The sequence below is a fragment of the Callithrix jacchus genome, chromosome 1 (assembly GCF_049354715.1).
Source record: "Callithrix jacchus isolate 240 chromosome 1, calJac240_pri, whole genome shotgun sequence".
Taxonomy (NCBI): Eukaryota; Metazoa; Chordata; class Mammalia; order Primates; family Cebidae; genus Callithrix; species Callithrix jacchus.
In genome coordinates this window covers 184,739,201-184,764,970 of record NC_133502.1, presented here as the reverse complement: position 1 = coordinate 184,764,970, position 25,770 = coordinate 184,739,201, and the positions used below count along the sequence as shown (strand labels likewise).

General features: G+C 59.0%; 1 protein-coding gene and 1 long non-coding RNA gene across 4 annotated transcripts in view; one reads left to right on the top strand and one right to left on the bottom strand.

The window, feature by feature from the left end:
• CCDC187 (coiled-coil domain containing 187) overlaps positions 1-25,770 on the top strand; it is a 51,235-nt gene that overhangs the window by 20,602 nt on the left and 4,863 nt on the right. For 2 of the 3 annotated variants that reach the window (XM_035262840.3, XM_078331693.1), the window contains exon 10: positions 2,539-2,801. In XM_035262840.3, the coding sequence (XP_035118731.3) occupies positions 2,539-2,788 (250 nt within the window). In that variant the 3' untranslated portion in view covers positions 2,789-2,801. Of the gene's footprint in view, positions 1-2,538; positions 2,802-8,065; positions 8,143-8,476; positions 8,585-9,855; positions 9,981-10,399; positions 10,492-14,383; positions 14,461-14,977; positions 15,106-15,991; positions 16,080-18,244; positions 18,605-19,523; positions 19,676-22,135; positions 22,285-22,925; positions 23,012-23,268; positions 23,366-25,094; positions 25,232-25,611; positions 25,725-25,770 lie in introns of those variants that run through there. The other variant, XM_078331706.1, reaches the window with a different exon arrangement.
• On the bottom strand, positions 12,036-15,038 carry LOC144576995 (uncharacterized). Its single transcript, XR_013520059.1, has 2 exons — positions 14,940-15,038; positions 12,036-14,622 (listed from the first exon to the last, which is right to left on the bottom strand). It is a non-coding gene; the product is annotated as an uncharacterized LOC144576995 (long non-coding RNA).

The following is a 25,770-nucleotide window of genomic DNA, read 5'->3' as shown; positions in this document are numbered from 1 at the left end:
AGTTCACACATCGGGGAAGGGGATGCCCCGGAGATGCCCCTCCCCAAGCTCGCCCTTCCCTCCCTTCCCCACCCCTCTCCTCCCCTCCCCTCCTCTCCTTCAGCTGGGACATTTCCTGGCCCATCCTTCTGAGGAAACCCCACCAGCTTCCTCTCCTGAAGACCCCCTTGACCTCAGGGATGGTGGGCTTGGTGCCTGTGCCAGGGCCTTTGAGTTGTACTCCATCTTGACCCTGATCCCACCCGCTGCCCAGGCCCAGCCCAGCCTGTGGAACTGAGTCACTGCCACCAGAAGAGGGAGCATCGGGCCAGCCCTCACCTCTGCCACCTGCATTTTGTCCAGCCCTTGAGAGGGGGTGGGGGTGGTGCTTGAGAAATGTGGGGGTGTGTGGAAATTTTTGGAGAGGTTAATTTCAGTGCCTCGGGCTCCTGGGGGACCAGCTAGATCTGCCTCCAAGGGCAGACCGAGGCTTAGGTCTCCATGTTCCTGGCCCAGCCTAGGTCCAGCCAGAGAAGCCAAGGTGCGACCCTGGTGCCCTGTGGCACTGGCACCAACGTTCCCACCAGAGCCAGGCACTGGGCTGCACCCTCCGCCGCTCAGCCCTGCCAAGGCGGTGGAGAGGCAGCAGGAGGCAGAATCATATTCATGAACTATGGCCTGGAGGGACCCAGGCTGGTGGAGAGCAGGGATTAGGGAGAGGCTCAGAGGCTCGCTAGGGCCTCCAAAGCTTCTGCCCCTGTTCAGGCAGCCAGGAAAGGGGCCTGGCCTGTTTCTTCTGAAACAGCCATTGCCATGCACCATCTGACAGGCTGGAGTTTCAGGAGAGGCTCACACAGCCTCTGCTCATTCCACCTGCAGCCCCCTCGAGAGTCTCCACGCTGAGCCTCCCAGGTGCCCCAGATCCCAGCCGCCTCTCAGACTGGTTTTTTTTCTTTTTCTTTATTTTTGAGATGGAGTCTTGCTCTGTTGCCTAGGCTGGAGTGCAAGGGAGCAATTTCAGCTCACTGCAACCTCCACCTCCCGGGTTCAAGCGATTCCCCTGCCTCAGCCTCCCGAGTAGCTGAGACTACAGGTGCACACCACCACACCCAGCTAATTTTTGAATTTTTAGTAGAAAAGGGGTATTTTCACCATGTTGGCCAGGCTGGTCTTGAACTCCTGACCTTGTGATCCACCCACCTTGGCCTCCCAAAGTGCTGGGATTATAGGTGTGAGCCACTGTGTGGGCCTCAGACTGATTTCTGAGTCGGGGGTGGGTCCTTGCTCTCTGTCCCGTAAGCGATCAGTGGTTGAGGCGCTTCCAGCCACCCAGCCCGGGTTCCGGAACACTCTTTGCCAGGCCTGTGCTCCCAGGTGCCATGCAGCCCCTCATGGCCTGGGCACACGTTCAGCTCCCCTGCAGCACCGGGAATGTGGGTGGGGCTGGGTTGGGGGGGTCATTGCTATCACCGGCCCCGCACAGCTCCTGCCCACAGCAGGTATGAGACAAACACCTGTGGGCTGCTGGGGGTGGGTATGTCCCCCTCCCACAACCCCTGGGCCACAGGTGTGGGCAGCATCTTCATCCATCCAGTGGGTTCTAGGTCCCTGTGTACCAGGAAGCACAGACAAGGCCCTGATGAGAAGCGTGCAGTCAGACTGGCCATGCTCTAGGACGCAGGCTCAGCACATGCCCCGCCCACACGCCCATCTTTCTGTGCACCCCAAAGTCCCCTCACCCCAGCAGCGCTGCCGGCCCACACCTGGCCGCTCTCCCTTACCACTTAGCCACTGACTGGGGAAAGGCTGGCAGCCACGCCTGACTCCTAGCTCTGTTAGCCTTGTGTGCTGGCTGGCCTGTGTAGGGGCAGATGTGTGGGTCCAGCTGTGCCCACCTTAGTGGCCACAGCCCCAGGTGCTCTCCAGATAGGTCACCCTGCAGCCTCCAACGCCAGCCTTGAGTAGTGGGGTGAGGGCCAAAGCTGATGCCGGACCCCGTTCTGCTGTGGGCCTGGCAGGCAGTGCCCTCAGGAGATGGCCAAGGTGGTCTTGATGAGCACGCTGGCCTCAGAGACTCTGATCTTCGCCCTGGGGCCTGATGGTGGCCTTGGTAGCTGACCCGTCCACACCTCTGCTCCCTCTGGGGACTGAGTGTAGAGCCCCGAGCAGCCGGGCTTGGCACGAATGCTTTGCAGATGAGGGCTGGCAGCCCTGGCTCATGCTGCCATGCTGGGACACATGCTCAGACCCCTCCCTCTTGCCCCTGCCACTAACTCACCCCTGCCACCCACTCACGCCTTCACCACCCCCTCGCCCCTGCCACCTGCTCACCCCTGCCTCCCGCTCATCCCTGCCTCCTGGACCCCAGGCCTCAGGCCCTTCCCCAACCAGGCTTTTGGCCAGCAGGTCCCACCCTGGGCACACTGTTGAGGGTCTGAGAGCTGCTCCAGGCCACGGGAACCCAGGTTCCTGCTCAGTGAGGAGCTGTCCCCCAGATTTCCCTGCCAACCACCTCCTCCACGGGCCTGGCCCTGCCACGAATGCACCTGTGCTTTCCAGCTCACACACGGACCCTATCTGGGGCTCCCTGCAACTGGAGGAGATGCTATTGGCCAGAAGGGCAGAATCCGTGGCGCCCTGGACCCCCTGGAGCTGCGGTAAGGGCGACCCTGTGGACAGGCCCCGGGCTGGCTGGTTGAGTGGCCAGGGGCATCTGCGGGAAACACTTTCGCTGCCTGGCACTCGAGCTTGGCCCCAAGGGGTAGAGAAACCCTTTTCCGTGTGGAGAGCATCCACACCTCGGTATTAAAGGTTTTGGAGGCTTTCGGGGCCCTCTGCGTGCTTTGTGCTGGCCACACCTGCGCGGATGGGCGCTGGGTGGAGACCAACGAGCTTATTTCATGACAGCCACGCCTAGCGTCCTGCAGTCCCATCAGCCCGGATTTGACTCTTCCTCCTGCTGCTGAGTGTTTTTATCCCGGGTTTCCAATGAGCAGCGCCCACTGCCTGGTGCCCACGAGTGGCCCAGACACTGCTGGGCTTGAGGGTCTTGTCCTGATGTGCACTGCGCTGTGGGGCCGTCCTGGCCGGGTGGGCGTGTTGGTGGGGCAGCTGGAGGGGCGGGTGCAGCCTCGGGAACCTAGCGCGGACTCAGAGAAGGCGGGGACTCAGAGAAGGCGGAGACTCAGAGAAGGCGGAGACTCAGAGAAGGCGGGGACTCAGAGAAGGCGGGGGCTCAGAGAAGGCGGGGACTCAGAGAAGGCGGGGGTTCAGAGAAGGCGGGGGCTCAGAGAAGGCGCAGGGGCTTCTGGGGAGGCGTGGGCTCTGCTGTTTCATCGTTATTTATTGATTATCTTCAGAAGAACAGGTTTTGAGCATTAGCGTAAAACACGCTCATGTCTGGCTGGGGGAGACGTGGCGGGAGGATGTATTCCGAGTGAATGGGGGCCCCCATCCCACCCCTACTCCGGACCACCACCCCAGGGCAGCCCCAGATACAACCTGTACCCTCCTCAGCTGGCAGCCGGGAATCCTGGGGGCGAAGGCTTGAGGGAGCCCCAGGCATTCCTGCTCCAGTTAGTCCTGGGCTGTGGACCCCCAGGGGCTGGGTTCAAAGCCTGGGGCTGGAGCCTTCCTGAAGGCTGCTTCTGAGAGCGGGGGTGGGGGGGTTGGGGGGGGGGGTGAGGGGTGGGGGCGAGGCGGTCACGGGTCTTCCAGGGCCATGGAGCCAGACCTGGCAGCTTCAGGGAAACTGTTCTCTGTGGACTGGCAGAGAGGGTCCTGTGTGTGTGCGTGCATGTACGTGTGTGCATGTTTGTGTGTGTGTGAGGGGCCTGTCGGGCTCAAACCTGGAGCCCTCTGAGGGAGGAAGGGTCTGCGTCTCCCTCACCCCGGCCCCTCCCCGAGGAGACTCTCCCAGTCTCCATGGTGTGAAAACCTCTGCAGCTCTGGTGTGCACCTGCCCTTCCCTTCCACACACACCCTCTGACCATCACTGCCTGCCTGGCACTGAGGGAGCAGGGCTTGGCCCTTGCAGCACCTGTTTCAGGGAGCGTGGGCGGTAAGAAGATGAGCAAGTGTGGGTACACAGAGTGTGGGATCTGAGGCATCACTGCAAAGGGAGAATTCAACCGGAAGGGGCAGAAAGCGCATGTGCTGGGGGATTCAGAGCCAGGACAGCCCTTATGGGCCTCTGGCCTTGGTTGTTTATGCTGCTGTAACAGAATCCCAGAGACTGGGTGACTTATGACGAACAGAAATGTATTGGCTCACAGTTCTGGAGATTGGGGAGTCTGAAAACAAGGAGCCGGCCTTCTGGTGAGGGCCTTCTTGCTGCATCAACATGGAGAGGAAGGCAGGAGGGTGAGAGGGGGAGAGGGCAAAAGGGAGCAGGACTCTCCTTTTTCTAACGAACCTGCTCCCACAGTGATGGCACTCATCCATTCACAACGGTGGAGCCCTCGTGGCTGAATCGCCTTGTGGCTGAATCGCCTCGTGGCTGAATTGCTGTGCATTTCAACGTGAGGAGGGACAAACGATCAAACCATAGCACCATCTTTCCTCTCCCCAGAAAGTGCAGCCCAGGGAGGTGTGTCGAGCTACCTGGGGTGCCCAGGGATGGGCTGGGATGGGGCTCTGTTCTCCCCCTGCTGGATTTGGTGACTGCCCTTCCTGAAGGCTGGATGGGCAGGAGCTGGCTGCTGTGAGCCACAGACAGTTCCCGATGGCCACAGGACAGCCACCTCTTGGCCAGGATCTCCCAAGTGGGTGAGGTCAGAGTCAGGCTCTGCCTTCTTCTTGGAAGGGGCAGCCTGAAGTGGCAGACTTTACCTCTATTCCTCATTCATCATCCTGTGGGCAGAAGGTGCAGTAGCCCCAGGGGGACAGGCAACAGGAGTCTGTTGGGTCTAGCTTTTATGACTGCAAGCAGCACTGTCCGAGAGAACCTTCTAGAAATAAAGACCTAGACCAGAGCTGTCCAATGGAAGCTTCTAGATTTAAACACCTAGACCAGAGCTGTCCAGTGGAACCTTCTAGACATAAACATCTATACCAGAGTTGTCCAAGCAACTTTCTAGACATAAACACCTAGACCAGAACTGTCCAATGGAAGCTTCTAGGTTGAAACATGTAGACTAACTCTGTCCAGTGGAACTTTCTAGACTTAAACACATACACCACACTATTCAATAGAACCTTCTGCGATGAAGGAAAAGTTCTGGATTCTGAGTTGTCCAGTATGGTAGCCACCAGCCACATGTGACTGTTAAGCCATGAAAATGTGGCCAGTGTGACTGAAGAGTGGCATTTTATGTTTTATTTTCTGTTAACTTAAGTTTAAATGTAAACGGCAGGTGTGGCTGCCAGCTGCCATGTTGGACAGCAGAGCCGTGGCTCTCTAACTCCAGAGCCCCATGGAGGTCAGGGGTCCTGTCAGCTTAATTCTGGTTTGAGGCTGTGGTTCCCCAGGACCCACACCACGTGACAGAACGTAGCTAGTTACATCATCCTCTCCAGCTGTGATGGCAGCTGCCACGTGCTGAGATCTGTCAGACTGTCCCATTGCATCCTCACAGCTACCAGGGACTTTGGGGTGGCAGGTGAAGCTAGACTCTTGGAGCTTCTCACCCATTACTAGGGGAGTTGGGGCACTCACTGGGGTGACTCCTGCAGTCTCTGTCCAGCCAGGACAGTGCTAAGCTTGGGACAGCTCACTTTCTCCTGGGTCACGACTCAGAGCTCAGGAACAAGCAGCTCATGTCCTCCCATGTTCCCTGATCTGTTGGGTGCCAACGTGGCTGGTGATGACCAGGACTCCCCCTCCTCAGGCCACAGCTGGGAGATCTGTGGGGACCTCAGGACTATGAGGCTCCCAGGTGCCAGAGGGGCATTTGATGGGGGCTGGGGCCCCTTCTCTGGTGTCAGCCTCTCTCAGGGCCGTGAAACAAAAGCAAAGGATGGTTTCTTCCCTTTGCAGAGAAATTTCAGTTCAGAACAGACGTTGAACCAAAACCAGGAAGTCTAAGAGTGTCTTCCCGTCATCACCAGCTGGATAGGGGGCCAGGGTGAGCCAACTGCTCAGAGCACTCCAGGTGGCCAGTGCCCCTGCTGCTCACACTGTCTGGGTGCTGTGGGGTGTCCTCTGCTGCTGTGGAAACACCCAGGATCTGGCCTAGCTGTGGTTCACGGCTGAGCTGCTCCATCAGGGAAGGTGGGCGGTCTGCTGGAGGAGCCGCGGTCTCGGGGCAGTCCAAGCGGGGATCCTGGTCTTGGCTCTGCCCATTCACGAGCCAACAGTGGCCAAGGGCTCATCCGACAGCGGTCATCCACAAGAGCCCCACCATCGCAGACCCCGCTGAGTACAGCACCTCCTGGTGGCAGCCTCCATGGGACCAGGAGCTCCAGCATGTGCAGAGTCAGAATTGGGACCCTGGGGACCACCGAGGAGAAAGAAAAGCCCCTCTGTGGCCATTGGGGACTTCACTATCCAAGGAGGAGGTGGAGGTTTTCATATGCATGCCTAGGGTCAATCACAGAAATTCCAGAGAGAGCCCTGGACTTGGGCGTGTGTTTATGTCTGCATTCACCCACTCACCCCATCAGCACCCACCCACCCCTCCCTCATCACCACCCCCCATCACCACCCCTCCCTCATCACCACCCACCCCTCATTACCACCCCTCCCTCATCACCACCCCTCTCTCATCACCACCCCTCCCTCATTACCACCCACCCCTCCCTCATCACCACCCCCCATCACCACCCCTCCCTCATCACAACCCACCCCTCATTACCACCCCTCCCTCATCACCACCCCTCTCTCATTACCACCCACCCCTCATCACCACCCCCCATCACAACCCACCCCTCTTCACCACCCCTCCCTCATCACCACCCCTCCTCATCACCACCCCTCCTTCATCACCACCCCTCCTTCATCACCACCCCTCCTTCATCACCACCTCTCCCTCATCACCACCCCTCCTTATCACCACCCCTCCCTCATCACCACCCCCCTCATCACCACCCCTCCCTCATCACCACCCTCATCACCACCCCTCCCTCATCACCACCCCCATCACCACCCCTCCCTCATCACCACCTCTCCCTCATGACCACCCAGCCCCTCATCACCACTCCCCCTTATCACCACCCCTCCCTCATCACCACCCCTCCTCATCACCACCCCTCCTTCATCACCACCCCTCCTTCATCACCACCCCTCCTTCATCACCACCTCTCCCTCATCACCACCCCTCCTTATCACCACCCCTCCCTCATCACCACCCCTCCCTCATCACCACCCTCATCACCACCCCTCCCTCATCACCACCCCCATCACCACCCCTCCCTCATCACCACCTCTCCCTCATCACCACCCCTCCTCATCACCACCCCTCCCTCATCACCAGCTCCCCATCACCAGCCCCCTCATCACCACCCCTCCCTTATCACCACCACCCCCGCATCACCACCCCCTCAGCATCACCCCCCTCAGCACCACCCCTCCCTCATCACCATCCCCCCTCATCACCACCCACCCCTGCACACCATCAGCAGCAGCTTCTACCTGCTGATTGAGCAGCCAGCCTGTATCAAGCCATCTCCTCAACTCTCACACAAGGGAAGGAGGGACCTCTGTGACCCCACTGGGCTCTGACTGACAAGTGATTTGTTCAAGGTCACATGGCAAATGCATGACGGACCCAGTCTGTCTGGAGGCAAAGCCCATGTCCTGGGCCCCACCCTCCCCACAGACTCTTGCCATCCGTCCTGGAGTTGATCGTGGCTGGGGTCAGGCAGACAGCCTTGGCAGGGACAAGGAGATTCAGCAGCCCTCTGTGCCCTTCTGTGCGGGTACAGCCCTCCCAGCCTTCCTTCACGTTTGGGGCAGGGACTCTTGATGGAGTGGATGCCAGCTGGGCTCAGGAGTCAGCGCGCCTGCATTCCTGGCCTCTGTGCCTCGGTCTCCCTGCAGGTAGAGAGGCTATGCTAACCCGCCATGCCATGGAGCGACGAGGCAGCGGCGAGGGGTGGCCTGGAGAGGGTCCCGGGCCACTCAGCTGCCCCCTTCGTGGTTCCACAGGTCAGCAGGAGGACGCATGCATGAGACGCCTTCCCAGCACCCAGCAAAAGACCTCCAGCTTTCTGGATTCTCTCCAGGTTTGCCCCTTTGGGCTCTTCTGCTAGGCAGTGAGCTGGGAACAGCCTCCGTCCCTCAGAGGCCAAGCAGAAGAGGCTCTAACACACAGAACTATAGAATTTAAAAACAGCTGGGCCAGATGAGAGGGAGAGGAGCTTGGAGGCGGGAGGAGCAGATCCAGGGCACCTGGCCTTCCAGGGTGAGGGGGAAGTCCCTGGCAGGGAGAGAAAGTCGGTGGGCTGGAGGGAGGGGCCCTGCCCAGACATAGGGTACCTCGGGGTGACCTCCGCAGAAGGGTTCCACCCACCCTGGCCGGGGGTGGCAGGAACTGTGAGCCGTGGGCTCTCCCTGTAGCTGGAGTGGCAGAAGCAGGCGCTGGCCCTACTGCGGCAGCGGGCAGAGCTGGAGGCCTGGGAGAAGAAGCAGGCCCTGGATGGGCTGCTCTTCAGGAGTCGGCTGGTGGTAGTGGTGCTGGCCGCCCTCCTGTCTCTGCAGGAGGTTGGGTGGGAAGGTCAGTCATGCTGGGGAGGAGTGCAAAGACTGCCATGGGAACTGCCACCTGTCCATGTCCCAGGCCTGGTAGGCCCCTTAGCCCTGGGCTCTCCACAGGAGCCTGGAGCTCACCACCCAAAGTGCATGTGGTGCTTACAGACCTGACAGGTCTCTTGCCAGAGGGAAGGGGCTTAGTGTCTCCTGAGCCGCTGCTGCTGGGCCGTCTGGTGCCAATAGGGTCCCCTCCAACAGGCAGCTCCCACTGTCTGGGGTGGCCCAGCACCTGTGACATGAGGGGACAGTGTCATCCAGGCCTACAAGTGGTGACCCTGGCAGAGCACTGACTGGGCGGCTGATGGCTATGGCGTGGCTGGAGGGGATGATCCTTCTGGGAGGCGGAGCTTTCTCCTGTGTTTGATTCAGGGGCCGCTGGTGGGAGGGACATTCATGGTACACATAGGGCATCTCCAGGAGTGTGATAGAAGAGTGTGCCTGCACGTGTGTGAATGCATGAGTGTGTGTGAATGCACATGTGTGGGAGTGCACAAGGGTGTGTGCACAAATGTGAATGCACATGTGTGGGAGTGCACAAGGGTGTGTGCACAAATGTGAATGCACATGTGTGGGAGTGCACAAGTGTGTGTGCACAGGTGTGAGTGCACGAGTGTGTGTGAGTGCGTGTGTGCACATGCATGTGTGTGTGTGCAGTGTGTGTATGTGAGTACACGTGTGTGCGTGCACGTGTTTGTGTGCATGAGTACACGTGTGTGCGTGTGAGTACGTACTTGGGCACCCTCAGACCCACCGCAGCGCAGATGCCCCGGCCAGCATCCCTGTCTGTTCCCTCCCTGCTCCCCCATCATGGGCTTTGCTGCCCTCCTGTGCCTGCTCTCCAAGCACCCCCAGCTGGGACCAGAGCTGGGGTTCCCTTTCCACCCATCTTCGGCACAGCTGGCCCCTGGCTCCCACACCCTCCAGCTCTGGCTGGGCACTGGCCACCCCAGCTTCCCTGAAGCAGCCTCTCTGGGAGGCAGGAGGGGCCTGTCGGCCCCACTTGGAAGATCGGCAAAGAGGCCCATGAGTTCAAGGCCTGCTGATATGACCACCTCTATCTCTTGGAGGCTTGCCCAGCTTCAGGCTCCTCCTTGGGACCGGGCATGGCCTGGCTGTCCAGACCCAATGCCCAGTTGTGGAGCTAACTCTTGCATCCTCTACAACGCCCACCCCTGAACTTCCCACAGCAGCTGATGGAGAGACACTCAACCCAGGCCAAGCCAGAGAAGGTGTCAAAGTTGGAGCAGCCTCAGATTTTCGAGGACAGAGAACAGACCACAGCCTCTCAGAGCACAGTAATGGCCACACCCAGGTAAGGCCTCTAGAGGCTAGGGCTGGCCACACCTTCCCGACGTGGAAATGATGGGTGGGAGTCTCTCAGCACAGGCAGTAAGGTGGGCATTGCAGGCACTGGTGTGGGGTGGGCACTGTGGTTGCTGGCGTGGGGCAGGCACTGTGGGCATGGGGTGGGTGCTATGGGTGCTGGCAGTGTAGTGGGCACTGTGGGCACTGGCAGTGGGGTGGGCACTGCGGGCACTGGCAGCGGGGTGGGCAGTGGGGGTGCTGGCAGTGGGGTGGGCACTGCAGGCACTGGCAGTGTGGTGGGCACTCTGGGTGCTAGTGTGGGGTGGGTACTGTGGGCATTGGTGCAGGGTGGGCACTGCCAGCGCTGGTGTGGGGTGGGTACTGTGGCACTGGTGCAGAGTTTCCCTGGCGTGTCCTCACCCACAGGTCATGCCCACCTCTGGACACAGACGCTGCCACATCCTTCCAGGGTCCCAAAGACAGATCAGAAATTGCGATGGCCAAACCAGCCTCTGCAGGTGACAGTGTCCTCAAAACTCCCCCCAGCCCCTGAGGCAGGCAGAGCCCTCAGCCAGTGTGAAGCAGAGAGGGGGGAACCGAGGCAGGTACAAAATGGGGAGGCACAGGGGGCCACAGCGGCTGCCCAAGGCCATGCTGAGCGGAGCCAGTATCTGCAGGCAGGTCTGTCTGAGTCCAGTGCTCACCTGACTGACCCTTGGAAAGCCCCAGCCCCTGGCACCCCTTGAGCCTGGGTAAACTTGGTTAGACAGCTGGCAGACACCATCTCCACCCACCCAGCCTGAGGGAGCTGAGTCAGGGTCTCAGCAGGAAAGCTTCCCTAGAGCTGGGGGACCAGCCCAACAGGGAGGGAGGTCCACAGCCCAGGGAGGACAAACACGGAAGCTTGGCCATCCAGGAGCACAGGCTGCTGTTGGCCCTGCTCTGGGACAGAGGGTCTCAGCTCCTCCGAGCTGGCGTGACCTCCAGGCTGGCCTCTAGATGGCTGCCATCTCCTGGAAGCCTGAGTACAACCTGTTTCAGCATCTTCAGGAACAGGGACCCTTCCCTGGCTCCAGGCCTGCTGATAGAGCCACCTCTATCTCTTTGAGTGGCTTTCCCTAATGGGAAGGGTCTCTGCACAGCCTCTCCATGTGGGCTGTGTGGAAAGCTGGTCCAGACTCCCCTCCTGTGTGATGTGTGTCAGCAAATAAGGGTCCACGTGCAGGCCATCGGGCAAGACCTCCACGAGATGCCTTCAGGCCTCAGCGTGATCATGGCAGATGCGTTGACTTCCCAGCCGGGCACAGTCCCCACATCTCCAGGCTGGGCTCCTGTGGTGCGTTCCTAGTTTGATTTCACTGTGTTCACAAAGCAAATTTGTGTGACTCTCATCATCAGACTCGGGCTTTAGCCTGGAATATGGTCTACGTCAGCGGGTGCTCCTTGGAAACAATGTACATCCTGTTGTTTCTGAGTGGAATATTCTATGACATGGCTTAGACCAGGGTGGTGGATAGTGCTCTTCAAATCTACTGCATCTTGGTGCATTTTCTGCCTAAGATTCCTCTGGATGAATAGGAGACGGTATTGTAATACCCGACTGTGATTTCCTAGTTCTCCCTGCAGTTTTTTTTATTTTTGAGACGGAGTTTCGCTCTTGTTACCCAGGCTGGAGTGCAATGGTGCAATCTCAGCTCACCGCAACGTCCGCCTCCTGGGTTCAGGCAATTCTCCTGCCTCAGCCTCCTGAGTAGCTGGGATTACAGGCACGCGCCACCACGCCCAGCTAATTTTTTGTATTTTTAGTAGAGACGGGATTTCACCATGTTGACCAGGATGGTCTTGATCTCTTGACCTCGTGATCCACCCGCCTCGGCCTCCCAAAGTGCTGGGATTACATCTCTTGACCTTGTGATCCACCGCGCCCGGCCGTCATCTTCTTGCCTGCATTGTTGGTGACAAGAAATTGATTGCCATCCACCTCCTTGATCCCTCAGCACATCACTGCATCTGTTTCTCTGGCTGCCTTTAAGACTTTCTCTTTGTTACTGGTTTTGAATGATTTTATTATGATGTCCTTTGTTATTGTTTTTCTTTCTATTTATTGAAGACTGAGTCTCACTCTGTCGCCCAGGCTGAAGTGCAGCGGCACAATCTCAGCTTACTACAACCTCTGCCTCTCAGGTTCAAGTGATTCTCGTGCCTCAGCCTCCCAAGTAGCTGGGATTACAGGTGCATGCCATGATGCCCAGCTAATTTTTGAAATAAGGTTTCACCATGTTGGCCAGGCTGGTCTTGAACTCTTGAACTCAGGTGATTCGCCCACCTCAGCCTGCCAAAGTGCTGAGATTATAGGCATGAGCCACCACGCCCGGAGTTTCTTGTCCCTGGGGTTTGCTGAGATTCTTGGACCTGTGGATTTATCCTTTTCTTCAAATTCGGAAACAATTCAGCCGCTATTTGTTCTTTTTGCTCCTCTTTCTCTCGCCTCTCCTTCAGGGACTCCAATTACCCATATATTAGGCCACTTGAAGTTATGAGCTGACTGAAGTTCTTTTTATTCTTTTATTTCTCTGTTTCTTTTTGGCCAGTTTCTAGTGCTGTATCTTCCAGTTTGTTTGTCTCTCCTCTGCCCTTAATCTCATCCAGTGTGTTTTTCATCTCAAGTGTTTTATTTTCATCAGTTCGCACATTCCATTTGGATCTTTCCGTTTTATATTCTCTGTGACTCTCCTTAACATCTCAAACGTGCGGGACACAGTTAGGAAACTTCTCATCTCCTCCTCTGCCAGTCCTCACACCCACATCAAGCCTGGCTCAGTGTCAATAAACTACCCAGCTCCTTATGGACTGGGGGTTCTGGTTTCTTTGCATATCTTCTGGACGTTGTGAATTTTACCTTCTGAGCACTAGATATTTTTGTATTCCTATAAACATCCCTTTCTTTTTTCTTTGAGATGGAGTCTTGCTCTGTCACCCAGGCTGGAGTGCAATGGTGCTATCTCGGCTGACTGCAACTTCTGCCTCCTGGGTTCAGCAATTCTTCCGCCTCAGCCTCCTGAGTAGCTGGGGCTACAGTTGTCCGCCACCATGCCCGGCTAATTTTTTGTATTTTAGTAGAGACAGAGTTTCACCATGTTGGTCAGGATGGTCTCAATCTCCTGACCTTGTGATCTGCCCACCTCAGCCTCCCAAAGTGCTGGGATTACAGGCGTGAGCCACCTGCACTCCACCCTGTAAACACTCTTAAGCTTTGTTCTGGAATGCAGTTACTTGGAAGTAATTTGATCCTTTCAGACTTTGTGTTAATAGTGTGTTAGCTTGCTCTGGATCAGTGCTCAGCCTGGGGCTAATTAGTTCCCACAGTCAAGGCAAGAACGTTCTGTGTCCGCTGCCTGCCCAGTGACCTGGCAGTCCTGAGGTCCTCCAGCCTGGCTACCATTCCCAGGCTTCTGGTCCTTCGGATGCTTCTATCCCAGCATCTGGTAGCTTCTGGATGTGCACATTCCTCCATTAGTTCTCTGATGAATATTCCAGGGGGACACTTCCTAGATCTCAGAGGTCCTCTTCTGTGTGACCCTCTCCTCTCTGACATTCTGCCCCCATGAACTCCAGCTGCCTTGGTCCCCTGAGACTCTGGGCTCTGTCTCCTCTACTCAGGGACTCCACCAGCTCCACCATCTTCACCTCCCTGCATGTGGCTTAGCAACTCTCTCAGGCAGTCATCTGTGAGCATCATTGGTCTCACCTCCGTTGTTTTCTGTCTCTCGGGGATCACTGTGCTATGTTGCCTCACGTCCAGTGTCTGGAAAACTGTTCTTTCATATATGTGTGTGAAAATACATACATACACCCACCCATATATATAACCACACATATATGTGTGTATATTTATGTGATTTTTTACTTGTGGCAGATGGGATGGCAAAGCCGAAATCCAGTCCCTTTTGCCCTCTCTTTGTGGGGAGGGCAAGTCTGTAAGTATCTTTTGAAGTAGAGGCTCCTTTTCCATCCCTCCCAGTATGGAAGCGTGGCCAGCAGAGGCCGGCAGCAGGGTGGCTACTTCCACTGGGGATCCGGCTCTGCTGTCATCTGCCAGCTCCTTGGTGCTGGACCTCAAACAGCCGTTCCCCCTCTCTGGGCCTCAGTCTCCCCTCCTGTAGAAGCAGAGTCGCTGGGCTGTCCTCCCTGAGCTCCCTCCACTTTTGGTCTGGTCTTCCCTACGATTGCTTGGTCACATGGGACTGCCGGTCCCTTCCTGCGTGGTCTGGTGAAGATTCTGTGTGAAGCCTTGTGTGTCTGGGAGGGGGTGGGGGCATGAAACTGCCTTAGACCTGCTTTCGTGAGGCCCTCCTGTAGAAATGGTCCCCGACCCCCCACATGACCCAACCATGGTGCCTCCTTCCTCAGACGTGGGGGGCCCTGACAGAATCCTCTCCCAGCTGTCCCTGGCCAAGCACCTCCCTCCGGACAACCCTGTCCAGCAGGTACGTGGAGAGGTCCCTGGGGGAGGGGCACAATTTCAGGGCCCAGCTGGACCCAACTGTCCCTCCATTGCGCAGCGCCAAGGCAGGTCCTGGGTTGGGTCTTCTGGCCATCGTGTCACCCAGTCTTCCGGCTGACAGCTTCCCAAGCCCGTTCCTCCCGCCCTGGGTGACAGAGGAGAGCATTTCAACTTGTGGCTTTGGGCAGACTTACCCCCGCCCAGGTTGTACATTTTAGGGCAGGTGGCTGGATCAGGGCTGAGCAGAGGCCGAGATTAGGAGGATCCTGCCTGCCCCGCCTGCCCCGGGAGCTCACAGTCGGGGAAAGACGGGCGCGGCATGGGCGACAAGGGGCGGGCAGTCCGAGAGGGCTTCTCGGAGGCGGCGGCCTGTGCCGGGAGCGGCTTAGAAGCTAGGCGGTGACAAGTCCCGGTTGATCGGCCCGCCCTAGTGGAGCCCCGCGAGGCCCGGAAGCGCCGAACCTGGAGCTTTAGGAGCCTTGGGCCGCTTCAAGCTGCAGATGTGGGAGCGGAGCCTGCTGGAGGAGGAGCTGCGAGCGCAGCACCAGGCCGCGTTGCTGCGCCTGCGCGAGATGGCGCTCCGGGAGAAAACGCTCGCCGAGCGGGCCTTGCTGGAGCATCGGAGAGGGTGAGCGCATGCGCCCAGCGCCGGCCCCGCCCCTCCCCGCCCCGCCCCGCCCGGGTCCCTCCCTTGACCCCCGACAGCGTTTTGAGGAACGAAAGGTAGTGGTCCAAATAATAGTAGGTGTTTGTGGAAACTTAGATAAGACAGTAAAGTACTCAACAAACAAAAACCCCATCGTCCCAAAGATGACCTCTGAGATAATCTTTGCCCATACTCTGTTTTGGGGAGAAACACGTGGCTAGTGTTGCAAACGGGCCCCGGGTTATAAAACCTTTCGGTGTGGCTCCCTGACACACAGGGTGCACCGGCGGCTCTGACTCCCTTAGTCTGTCCCAGGTCTCGGGGTTCTAGGTTGTCTCCAACTTTTGGCCATTGTTAACTACCATGGAGAGATCATATCCTTAAGGTAAAACCTTAGAAGTGGGATAACCGAGTCAGGGAGAGTGCATTTGGAAGCCTCTTGATAATGCCAGATTGGTCCCCAGAACGGTGATTCCAGTTAACATCCTCACCCGGTGTCTGAGCGGGCCAGGCTGAGGGTGTTGTGTTCTGTGTTGGGAGGCGACCCCCACCTCCCTCCCCAGAGGACCCATGGGCCTGGGCTGGGTCTTCAGGGTGGGAGGGGCTCCTCTCAACCTTTGTCTCTTTATACCCAAAAGTCCAAAAGTGGCTGTGAAGGGTGGAAGAGTGACAGCCCGGCCTGGGGCCATCTGGCCACCCCAAGGCTGCTGATTCTGTCCACGCTCGGCCGCCTCCTCCCCAGTGCCCACACCTTGGGAGAGCATTCCAGGTGGATGTGGCCGACCAGGGCTGGCTGTGTCTGTGACTTTCTTCTATATCCACTTGCACGGGCTGTCAAGATTGGCAGTGATGTTACCACCTCCCCCAGGTGCCTGGACAGCAAGAGGGACAGAGCCCTGCTGGCTGTGCTGGTGGAGAAGCAGCATCAAGCCCTCAGCAGATTTGAGAAGGAGCAGGTGGGGGCAGCACAGGCCTGTCAGGTTGGGGGAGGCGGCACATAGACGCGGTGGCCCTGCCCTCTTCCTGCCTGGAATCTGAACCTCCCCCAGCACCACAGCTAAAGAATTCCCAAGCCCTTGCTGCCCTCCGGGGCCACACAGGACCCTGCAGTACATGAGGAGTGTCTACGGCCTGAGGGGGCATCATGACCAGGGTGGAGCGAGGCCCCGTACACAAATATCTGTGGCATCATAGCCAGGGTCGATGGTGGCCCTGTGGCCTTGGCTCCAGTCCAGGCTCAGACTTTTGCTGGATGTCACCTTGGGCAAGTGGCTTTGTCTCTTGGAGCCTCGGTTTCCTCTTGCAACAGGAGAATAATTGTAGTACCTGTAAACAGGGGTTTGGGAGAGTTTGGTGCAGCCAGCACTTCCCTGAGTGGATGTGTGCCCATGTACGATGTCAGAGGACTTTCCTGTCTGCTCCAAGCCCAGTTCCCTCATCTGAAAAATGAGAAGCCTGATGTGCACATGCATGGGGGCTGTGAGGGTGGGTTGGGCTACTCCCGAGACTCGACTGGCGGTGGGGGGTCTCAGTCAGTGGCTGCTCCTGCCTTCCGGCCATCATTGTCACCAGATCTGGAGGAAGCAGACCCCCAGGGAGACTCAGTGCTGGGCGCACTCGTGGAGGTGGACAGCTGCCTGAGTCAGGGCTGTGCTTTCGGTGGAGAGTGAGACTGGGGAGCAAGCCTGAGAGCCAGGGCGAGGACCCTTGCCGGCCCCATTCAGGTCACAGGCTCGAGGGCTCCTCACAGGTCAGGCCCGCTGTGCCCGAATCCTCACTTCACTGACCCTAGGCTGTGGGGCAGGGGCTGGTGCCTTGGTACAGATAAAGAAACCTGGCCAAGTGAGGCAGTTCACACCCGTAATTCCAGAACTTTGGGAGGCCAAGGTGGGAGGATGGCCTGAGCCCAGGAATGTGCGACTAGCCTGGGCAACACAGCAAGACCCGGTCACTACAAAAAATAAACCTGCCACTACAGGTGGCCAATGCTTGTAGTCCCAGCTACTTGGTGGGCTGAGGTGGGAGGATCGCTTGAGCTCGGGAGGTCGAGGCTGCGGTGAGCTGAGATTGCACCGCTGCACTCCAGCCTGGGCAACACTGGGCAACAGAGTGAGACCTTGTTTCAAAAAAAAAAGAAAAAAGAAGCTGAGGCTGTGGTGGGGGACTTACTGACCCCAGGACCCTCCTTGGGGAAGTTGGGGTGTGCTGACTGGAATGCCCAGGATCCCCACCCTACCCTGGATGCCCTGTACATGCTGGGACTTGGGGTGTCAGGTGTGGGGCGTCCCAGGCAAGGGAGCTGAGGGTGGAGACCCAGCCACAGACCCAGGCGCGGATCCTCTCTGATAGAGGGAAACAGAAAAAGGCAGGCACCGCAGGGAACAGTGAGAGCCATGGAAGTAAAAGGGGCTTAGAAGGGGGTTCACCTGTCACCTGGCAAGGAGCAGGCCTGGAAGAACAGGCCCTGCAGGGAGCCCAGGCAGGAGGCCTAGAGCTGGCCAGGGCAGGGACACTCAGCCGTAGCCCGGCTGTCGAAGGCAGGTGCCGTGGTGGAGGTGGGATCTGAGACCCCCCACCAATGGGGCTGTGGATGAGACACTCCCTTGGCAGAGCCTCAGTTTCCCGTCTCAGTGATGCAGTTGCCATCTCCCAGGGTAGCTGTGCAAGGGCCTGGCCTGGGCTCTGTGCAAGGTTACAAAGGTGTGTCCACCAGGACGCTGTGGGGAACAGAGAGAACAGTCGTAAAAGGAGCGACAGAGTGGGGGCAGTGCCCAGAGCCTGGAGAGAGGGAGGGCAAGGCCCAGTCAGCCTGTGCCAGCCTTGCTCAGGCCCCAAGTATGAGTACCTGCCTCCCTCCTCATCCCGCCGTCTGCATCCTGCCCTCTGCATCCCGCCCTCCACATCCTGCTGTCTGAAGCTGCCTCCTCCACCAAGCCCAGGGAAGCCCAAGGCCATGGGGGTATCCTAGGCCTGGTAGGAGGGGTGCGCAAAGGCCAACTGGAGGGAAAGGAAGGCCCCCCCAGTGCAAGGCCAGGACATCCCACCAGATACCCCTTCCCTTTCATTGGCCTTTTCCCCTGCTGCGGGTTCTGCTAACACCTGCTCCTTTCACCCTGCTCAGAGGGAAATCCAATACCTGTGGCACATGCAGCTGCTCAGGCACCGAGATAGGATGCGGCTCCTGCAGCAGCAGAGGGGTGTCTCCACCCAGAGGCCCGAGGATGACCTCCCCACACCGAGGCCCTCGGGTGCCCTCCCCACGCTGAGGCCCACAGATGTCCCCTCCATGCTGAGCCCCATGGATGTCCCCCCTACACGGAGCCCCTCGGACATCCCCCCCACACCAAGGCCCACAGAGGTACCCCCCACATCGAGATTGGACGTCCTCCTTACACTGAGGCCTGCAGATGTCCCCCCAGCGCCGAGGCCCATGGACACCCTCCCCTTGCTCGAGCTGCAGGCCCAGGTCAAGCTGCCACAGGTGGGCGCTCTCACCTGCGCTGGGGCTCAGCCCAGGAAAAGCTGTCCACCCTGGCCACTTCTTGGGATCTTGCAAGTCCCTTGTAAAAATGCCTGTGGCCCCAGGCTGACTTGCTGGGGGGTGGGGTGGGGCAATGGAGGGAGGGAGGGGCCACAGCTGGGGGGCTGAGGAGTCTTCCTGGATGGGGTGGTCCTGGCCAGGCCCTAGAGCAGAGCCAGTCTTCAGGCGGGGGCAGCAGTGGATGGGGCAGGAGGATGAGCAGGACTGGGGATCTCGTGGGACCCAGGCAGGAAGGAGAGTGTGGCTGGGAGCTTCTCAGGGAGGCCAACCCGTTGGGGACCCCAAGCAGCAGCTATGTCCTTGGAGGGAGGCTCCTGCTCCCATGTCCTCTGGCTGACGGAGTGGGGAGCTGTGTGGATGAGGGTGGGGGACTGTCCCCTCCTTCTCCCATGTCTACCAGCTGACTGGGGAGCTGTGTGGACGAGGCTGGGGACCATCCCCAGCAAGCTGTGTGCCTCCCTGACCTGCATGTCTCCTCTGTAAGGTGGGGAGGGTGGCTGGCTCACTTGGAGGGTGGGGGTGAGGATGGAATGATATGAGCTCTCTGAAGCATCTGCTCCAGGCTGGGCTGCAGGAGAGGGGACCCCAGCAACCTGATTCCAGAGCTGGCCGTGGGGGTCTCCGGCTGGCCTTGGGCAAAGACTTCTCACTCTGGGCCTCCTGTCCACACCTCTCCATGGGGATGCAGGACCCCTGCTCAAAGAGGAGGCCCTATTTCAGCCTGGCATCCCAAGGGGGAGCAAGCGGCTGGGATGCCGCACCAGCCCTAGCTCGGCCACTGCCACGTGCAGCCCAGCCCCGGCTTTTCCGAGGAGGAATGGGCAGAGGCAGCCACTCCAGGCTCTCCTGTCTCTCACAGGGTCCCAGCCCCAAAGTCAAGGCCACCTGGGAGGGAAGCTTAGAGACAAGCCTGAGGCTGGAGCCCTCCCCATGTCCCGTGACACAGCACAGGCCCAGCAGCCCCGCCGGCCACCACCCCCAGAGCAGCCTTGCAAGCTCGAAGGACACACAGTGAGTTGGTTGGTCTGGGGGGTCCCGGGGCAGGGGTTCGGACCCTCACATTGGCCTGAGAGGCCTTTTCCACATAGGGTGGCTGGCGCTCACTCAGCCCCATTCCCACCTGTGCCTGGGAGGATGGAAGGGTGTGGGCATTGAGGGGATTGAGTGGGCCCAGTGGGTACTGGAGCTGCCCGAGCCTCACGGGAGGAGCCCCAGCAGCTGGTGTCAGGTTCCCAGCTCTGCAGCTGGCCAGAGTGTGGCCACAAGGAGGGACCTTCTCAGCCTGTTTCCTCGCCTGTGGAATAGGGACGGGGTGCTCTCCTGCCTGCAGCTGTGTGGGACACTGTGGGGCACAGCTGGTGGACAGACCTGATTCAGGGGCCAGGGGTGACACGTGTAGCCTAGGCACCCCCTCCCAGGGTGGCTTGGGGCGGCTTGACCTTCTCTGAGCCCTGGCCATATGGCCGTCAGCTTTGGTTTGCAGCAAAAGTGCCTCGTTAGAGGGCACCCGGGGCTCTGCCTGGACTGTCCCCATGGAGCAGGGGAGGGTGTGATGACAGGGGTCACCTGTCCGAGAGCCTGGCTGTGTGAGGAGCAGTGACTTTTCCCATCACTCGCCCCTGGCTTCCTGATGCTGGGAACAAAATGGCTCAAAATGACCCTGGAGGGCAGGGGAGTCCTTCTCTTCCCAAGCTCAGGCCCCTAGGGCTGGCAGGCCTCAAGACTCTATCAGGGAACCCCTAGAAGCAGCAAAGGCGGGGGGCAGTGCAGACGCAGTGGGAGCAGCCTTTGCAGGCCCCTGCTTGCCTAGGACAGTGCCCCAAAGCTCTTCCAGCCCAGAGGGGCCTCTGCAGGGAGGGGAGTCGGCCACTCAGCCTCGGCCATTAGCTCTGTGGTTCTTCCCGAAGCTTTCAAAGAAGCCTGGGTGCAGACTGATGAGGCATCCAGTCCTAAGAGTCTCTGAAGAGGCTTCCAGGCCGACTACCACCACGAGGTCCCCCAGAGTTTCCTTATAGGGCTGGAGGGGGCAGGGGCTGGTAGCCTCGTGGTTGCAGAACCAGACCCTATGGTGGGATCAGCCCATCCTCCTGTGTAGCCCTGTCCACAGCTGGAAAATAGAGAAACGTGAGGCATTCACAGGGGAAATTTGGGTTCTCTGGGCCCCCACCCCCGAGAAATCGCCTGTGGTATTCTGCTGGGGGTCCTGCCACGAGGGAGCAGGCGTGCTTCCCTCCTTCACTGCTTCAGTGGAGAGAAGCCCCTCGGGGTGTGTCTGTGAGCAAGTGTCTGCACCCCAGCACCAGGAGAGCCAGGGAGAAGCCACACAGAGCAAATGGAGCTGCCTTGGGGTCCTTGGCTGAGACACGTGTGCCGGGGAGGGTGCGAGGAGGGGAATGAGTACTTTAGAAGGGGTCAGGGGCTCCTGTTCCCATTTTTATTCAGCCTGTTCTGTTTCTGGGGCAGCTCTGGGAGCACAGTGCCTTGCTCTGCTTTGGGGGCTGGGTGGCGGGCCCTGGGGTACTGCCCCGTCTCCCTCCAGAGCCTGCGTGGGGCACACACTGGTGTTGAGGGGTGTAAGGCTGATGGCCTCCGATATGAACTGAGATATAATTATAGGTATATGTGTAGGGAAATATTCTTTAGGCACTCATACTATCAACTATTATATGATTATATATAGAGGATTATATAAAGGGATTTGTCAAGCCCTAATTCTATAAACATATGATTATGTAAAGGATTATGTAAAAGGAAACAGCTGAGTGGTAACACTATACAGGGAGATATTCCTCAGGCCCTAACTGTGCCAGAGTTCTGCTTAGCTCTCATTCCTCAGTGCCTATATGGGGGGTTACCCACAAGGGGCCCTCTGGGTCCTGCCCCAGTGAGAGTGCGGGCTTCAGCCCCTAAGCCATCTACCTCGGGAGACAGGGCTTCCAGGCCCTTAGGGCCCAACTCTGAACCAGCACCTCCTGCCCACCCCTGACTGCCTGTGAATCCGGGGGAAAGGCTTAGGGGCACCCTTGGATGGGGTAGCGAGCTGTGCCCAGGTGTGGCCAGTGCTTGGAGAAGAAAGGGAGGCACATGTCGTGTTGTGGGGCTGACACCTCAGAGCAGGGAGGCTTCTTGCTACCCCAGCAGTGTGACCCAGGCAGAGGCAGACCAGACGGGGGCCCTGAAGGTCAGCACAGGCTTCCGGAGCCCAGCCTGTGCACCTGGGAGGGACAGTCCATCTCCAGGCAGAAGCCTCAAGGGCCACACACTGGGGAGCCACAGGCCTCTCCCAGCTACCTTGCCCGGGCAAGGGAGTCAGAATCCTGTCTTCTGCTTGGCCACTGACCAAGGCCACCCCTGGATGTGATGTGAGTTTGTTCCCAGGGATGGGGTGCTGGTGGAGGTTGTGGCCAGGGCTGGACACCTGGGAAGGGGCAGCTGGGCAGGCAGTCACCTCCACTTGGCATGGTCATGCAGCCCTCCCGCAGAGCAGCCCCAGGATGTGATGATGCCCCAGACAACCTCCCACACGGACGGTCACCAGCAGCCTCCAAGGTCATCCTGGGGAGAGGACACACTGGACCTCTGGGGCCCACTGGTGGGGAATGGCAACTATGTCAGCCAAGGTAACAGAGCAGCCGTGGTGACCACCCAGGGACAGACGGCTGTGCATTCAGTGGGCCCTGGGTGATGTGGGTGGCATCAGGCTCAGGGTCAGGCAGGCCTGTTTTCTGGCCTGCTGCACCCCGAGTGTAACTGGGCCTCCCCTGGCCTCCCTGTCTCTGCGTCCCAGTGCAGTAGAGCACACACTGGGCCACCCTGGTGCACAGGCAGCCAGCATTCCCAAGACACAGGGCAGTGAGTGCTCAGGCCAGAGACCACCCAGACAGCTCAGAGAAGGGCTCCCAATGGGGAGCCCCCGGGCCACATGCAGGCCTCAGACTGTTGTCAGGCAGTTCCCAGAAACATAGGCTGGCAGAGAGCCTCTGCCCAGGGCAAAAGGAAGATTTGAGGGTCTCAGAGGCCGCCTTTTCCAGGCCTGGGGCTGAGTAGCCCCTTGGGCCTCCAGGCAGGGAACAGGGCAGGGCAGAGGGCTGGATGTGGCCCCAGGCCATCACCGTCTCCCTCAAGGTTAGCTTGTTTGCCGTCCACCCTGCCTGGAACAGGGCAGCATGTGGTGGCACTCTCCCCACTCCCCTCACAGTCAGCCCGTTCCTGGCCTCAGTCTGTGGTCACTGCTGGTGATTCCCAGGACTGTGTCTTTCAGAGCCTGGGGAGCAGCCTCGGGTCCGTCTGCCAGGCCTGCAGCACGAGAGTCCCCCTGACAGACGGCAGCTGGGCCCAGCCTTTCCTGTACGTGCAATCCCTGGAAGCCCTTTCCTCGCACCGCCTGTTTCAGGGACCGCCCTCCCGCCACCATTCTGCCAATCTGTGACTTGATATTGGTTGGGGGCCCTTGGTTCCCATGTCCCATCCTTGGTTCCTGCAGTGGGTCCCTGTCCGTCCCCACCTGTCCCTGTCCACCCCTGTTGGTCCCATGAACCCCAGTCTGTCCCTATCTGTCCCCAAACATCTCCATACATCCCCGGCCCTTGGTGCCCTCCCCCTAGGGCCCGGTGCCTTGTCTCACCATGGAGGTCGAGGAGGCGGAGGGGTGCCTCCCCACAGCTCAGTGCAGGCCGCGGGAGGCGAAGGAGCCGCGGCCAGGTAAGCACCCTGGAATCAGCATGTGGGCCTCTGGAGCACCGGACGTTCTCCCCACTTCTGGTGGATCCCATCCGAGGCTGGAGCTCAGCCGCCAGACAAAGATGAAAAGTGAATAAGACCGGCCCTGGTGGCCCGCCACCCTGGCCTTGGACCCCTTCACGGCAAGAAGAGTGGCTGGCTCCATCTCCTACCGGAGGTGATGCAGTGGCCTTTCTGGGGAAATTAAAAGTCGTAACTGGCTGGGGTTCTTTTAGCTGTAACTTCATTAATCTGTGGCAGATTTTTAAACACTTGGAAGCCAGCACTACCCAGACGTCTTCTGTGGATGGAGGTTTTTGCACCGATTACATTTTTCTCTTTCCGAACCTTACACTTGGCCCGGGGCCTCCCTGAGAGCCACGTCCCCCATTTGCAGGTTGGGCAGGAGGAGATGCGCTCATGGTGTGGGGGAGCCCTGGTAGCCACGGGCTGAACAGTGGGGGGGTCTTATGGCCTTTGATACCAACTTGGAGCTCCCTGACCAGCCCTGGGTGCCAAATTCAGATGGCCCCTACCCAGTGTCCACCCTTGGAAGCAGGGAGACCATTCATACCTGAGGGTCTGCCAGACTGGGGATTCCCTGCAGTTGGGGCCAGGGAGAACAAACCTCAGGACAGACAGGTTGAGATGGGAAGAGGTTGGAAACACTTGTGGGTTGCCCAGGAGAGCGTGGCTGGCGGTCAGTGGCGCTGGGAGGCGGAGTGAATACAGAGCTTGTTCCTCGGAGGCCTCCCCCTCAGGCGTGCTGCAGTTCAGGCTTCTGCACCCACCGTGAAACTTGCTCAGCCCGAAGCCTCCCTCACCACATGACTACTTAAACCAGCTCTCACCATTCTGGGGACCAGCCAGGCACCTGCACCCACCATGGGTGCTTGTGGCCTCTGGATTTACTTGCTCATTGTGCCCACCCTGCAGAGGAGGTGACTAAGGCCTGAGCTATGTTCTCAGGTGGTCTGGGGCTCACCCTGGGTCTGCCTGGCTGCAGTACCGGCCACTCTCTGATTGGAAGACTGCACTCGAAGGGGCCCCATCGTGTCATTGGGGTAGCTCAGGGTCATGGGCAAGAGGGCAGGTGTTCCCATTGATGAAACTTCCACCCGCTTCTGCTTTAGCCTCACAACTCTGGGTCCCTCAGCCAGGTGGCCTTGGCCCTCAGAGTCCCCAACCCTGCTGAGGCCCAGCACAGAATGAAAATCTAGGGAGATGGAGGCGAAATGTGGGGAGGTCCAGTGCTCCTGGGAGGGCTCTGCTGCAGCCCCACCTGCCCCATTTTCCCCCTTTTTGATCCCCAGCCGTGCACTGGTAACCTTGGTGTGTCCGAGGCATGTCCCCACAGCCCTCTGCGCCACCCTGCCTCATGTCAGAGTCTCTTTGGACAGCACTGAGGGGGAAGGACAAGCTCTGGCAAATGGTTTCCCCCAGGGAGGGAAAGAGGACCCTAACTTCCAAATGAGTTTTCTCTAAAACTCGTTGGCTGGGACTTCGGATCACTGACCATCCAATCACAGGGTCATTTTAGGAGCAAACTACCATGTAGGTTTCACCCTTGTACTAACCAAGCCCTGCAGAAAGGTGTGCGTCCACTGTGGATTTTAAGATTTGTTTTCAGGTGGCTTCAGAATTCCTGGGAGCCACTCCGTCTGCCCCCTGCTTCTGTCCCACCAGTGCTGACAATCCCTTTGGCCTACAGGAGACCCTCAGACCAAGCCCAGCCCTTCCTTAGCAGGGAAGCCCCTGGCTCCAACAGACAGCCATGTGGGGAGCTTCAGGGAACGCGGCCATCACTCCAGGGACAGAGAGGGTCCTTGTGGCCCCCAGGAAGCCAGCGTGAGTCGGGTGTGGCTGTGCACTTCCTGTGGGCTGAGTGGGGTCTGCCTTGCTGTGGTCCTGGGGGTCTCCTGCTCCGTCCCATGAGTGCCTCAGGGCCCTTCCTGGCAGCTACCTTCAGTGCTGAGCTTTGCCACTTCTCTGGGCTCACCCTAAGACTCAACACCTGGGCAAAAAAACAGATCTCTTTCCATGGTGGCTGGGCCCACTGAGGGTGGCGGGATCTGGCCAGTGGGGGTCTCCATGGCCCTCTTCCAGGGTGGTCTTTATTCCTTAACCACTCGTGGTTGCTGGAAGCACAGGGGCTGCATCCAGCTTCGGGAGGTGGACAGAGACAGAGGCCACACCCCGACCGTGTCTTTTCTCCTATGTGTCTCCAGCAGGTGACTGAGAGCAACATGAGCCGAGAAGGCTGGGAACTGGCTCTGGATTTTGCCGAGAGCCCAGTGGAGGAGTCCCAGGAAAGCGACAGCTGGCGACTGGGGGAGCAGAGGTGTGGGGCTGGGGTCTCTGGAGCTGGTGGGCCTGGGGCAGGGGTG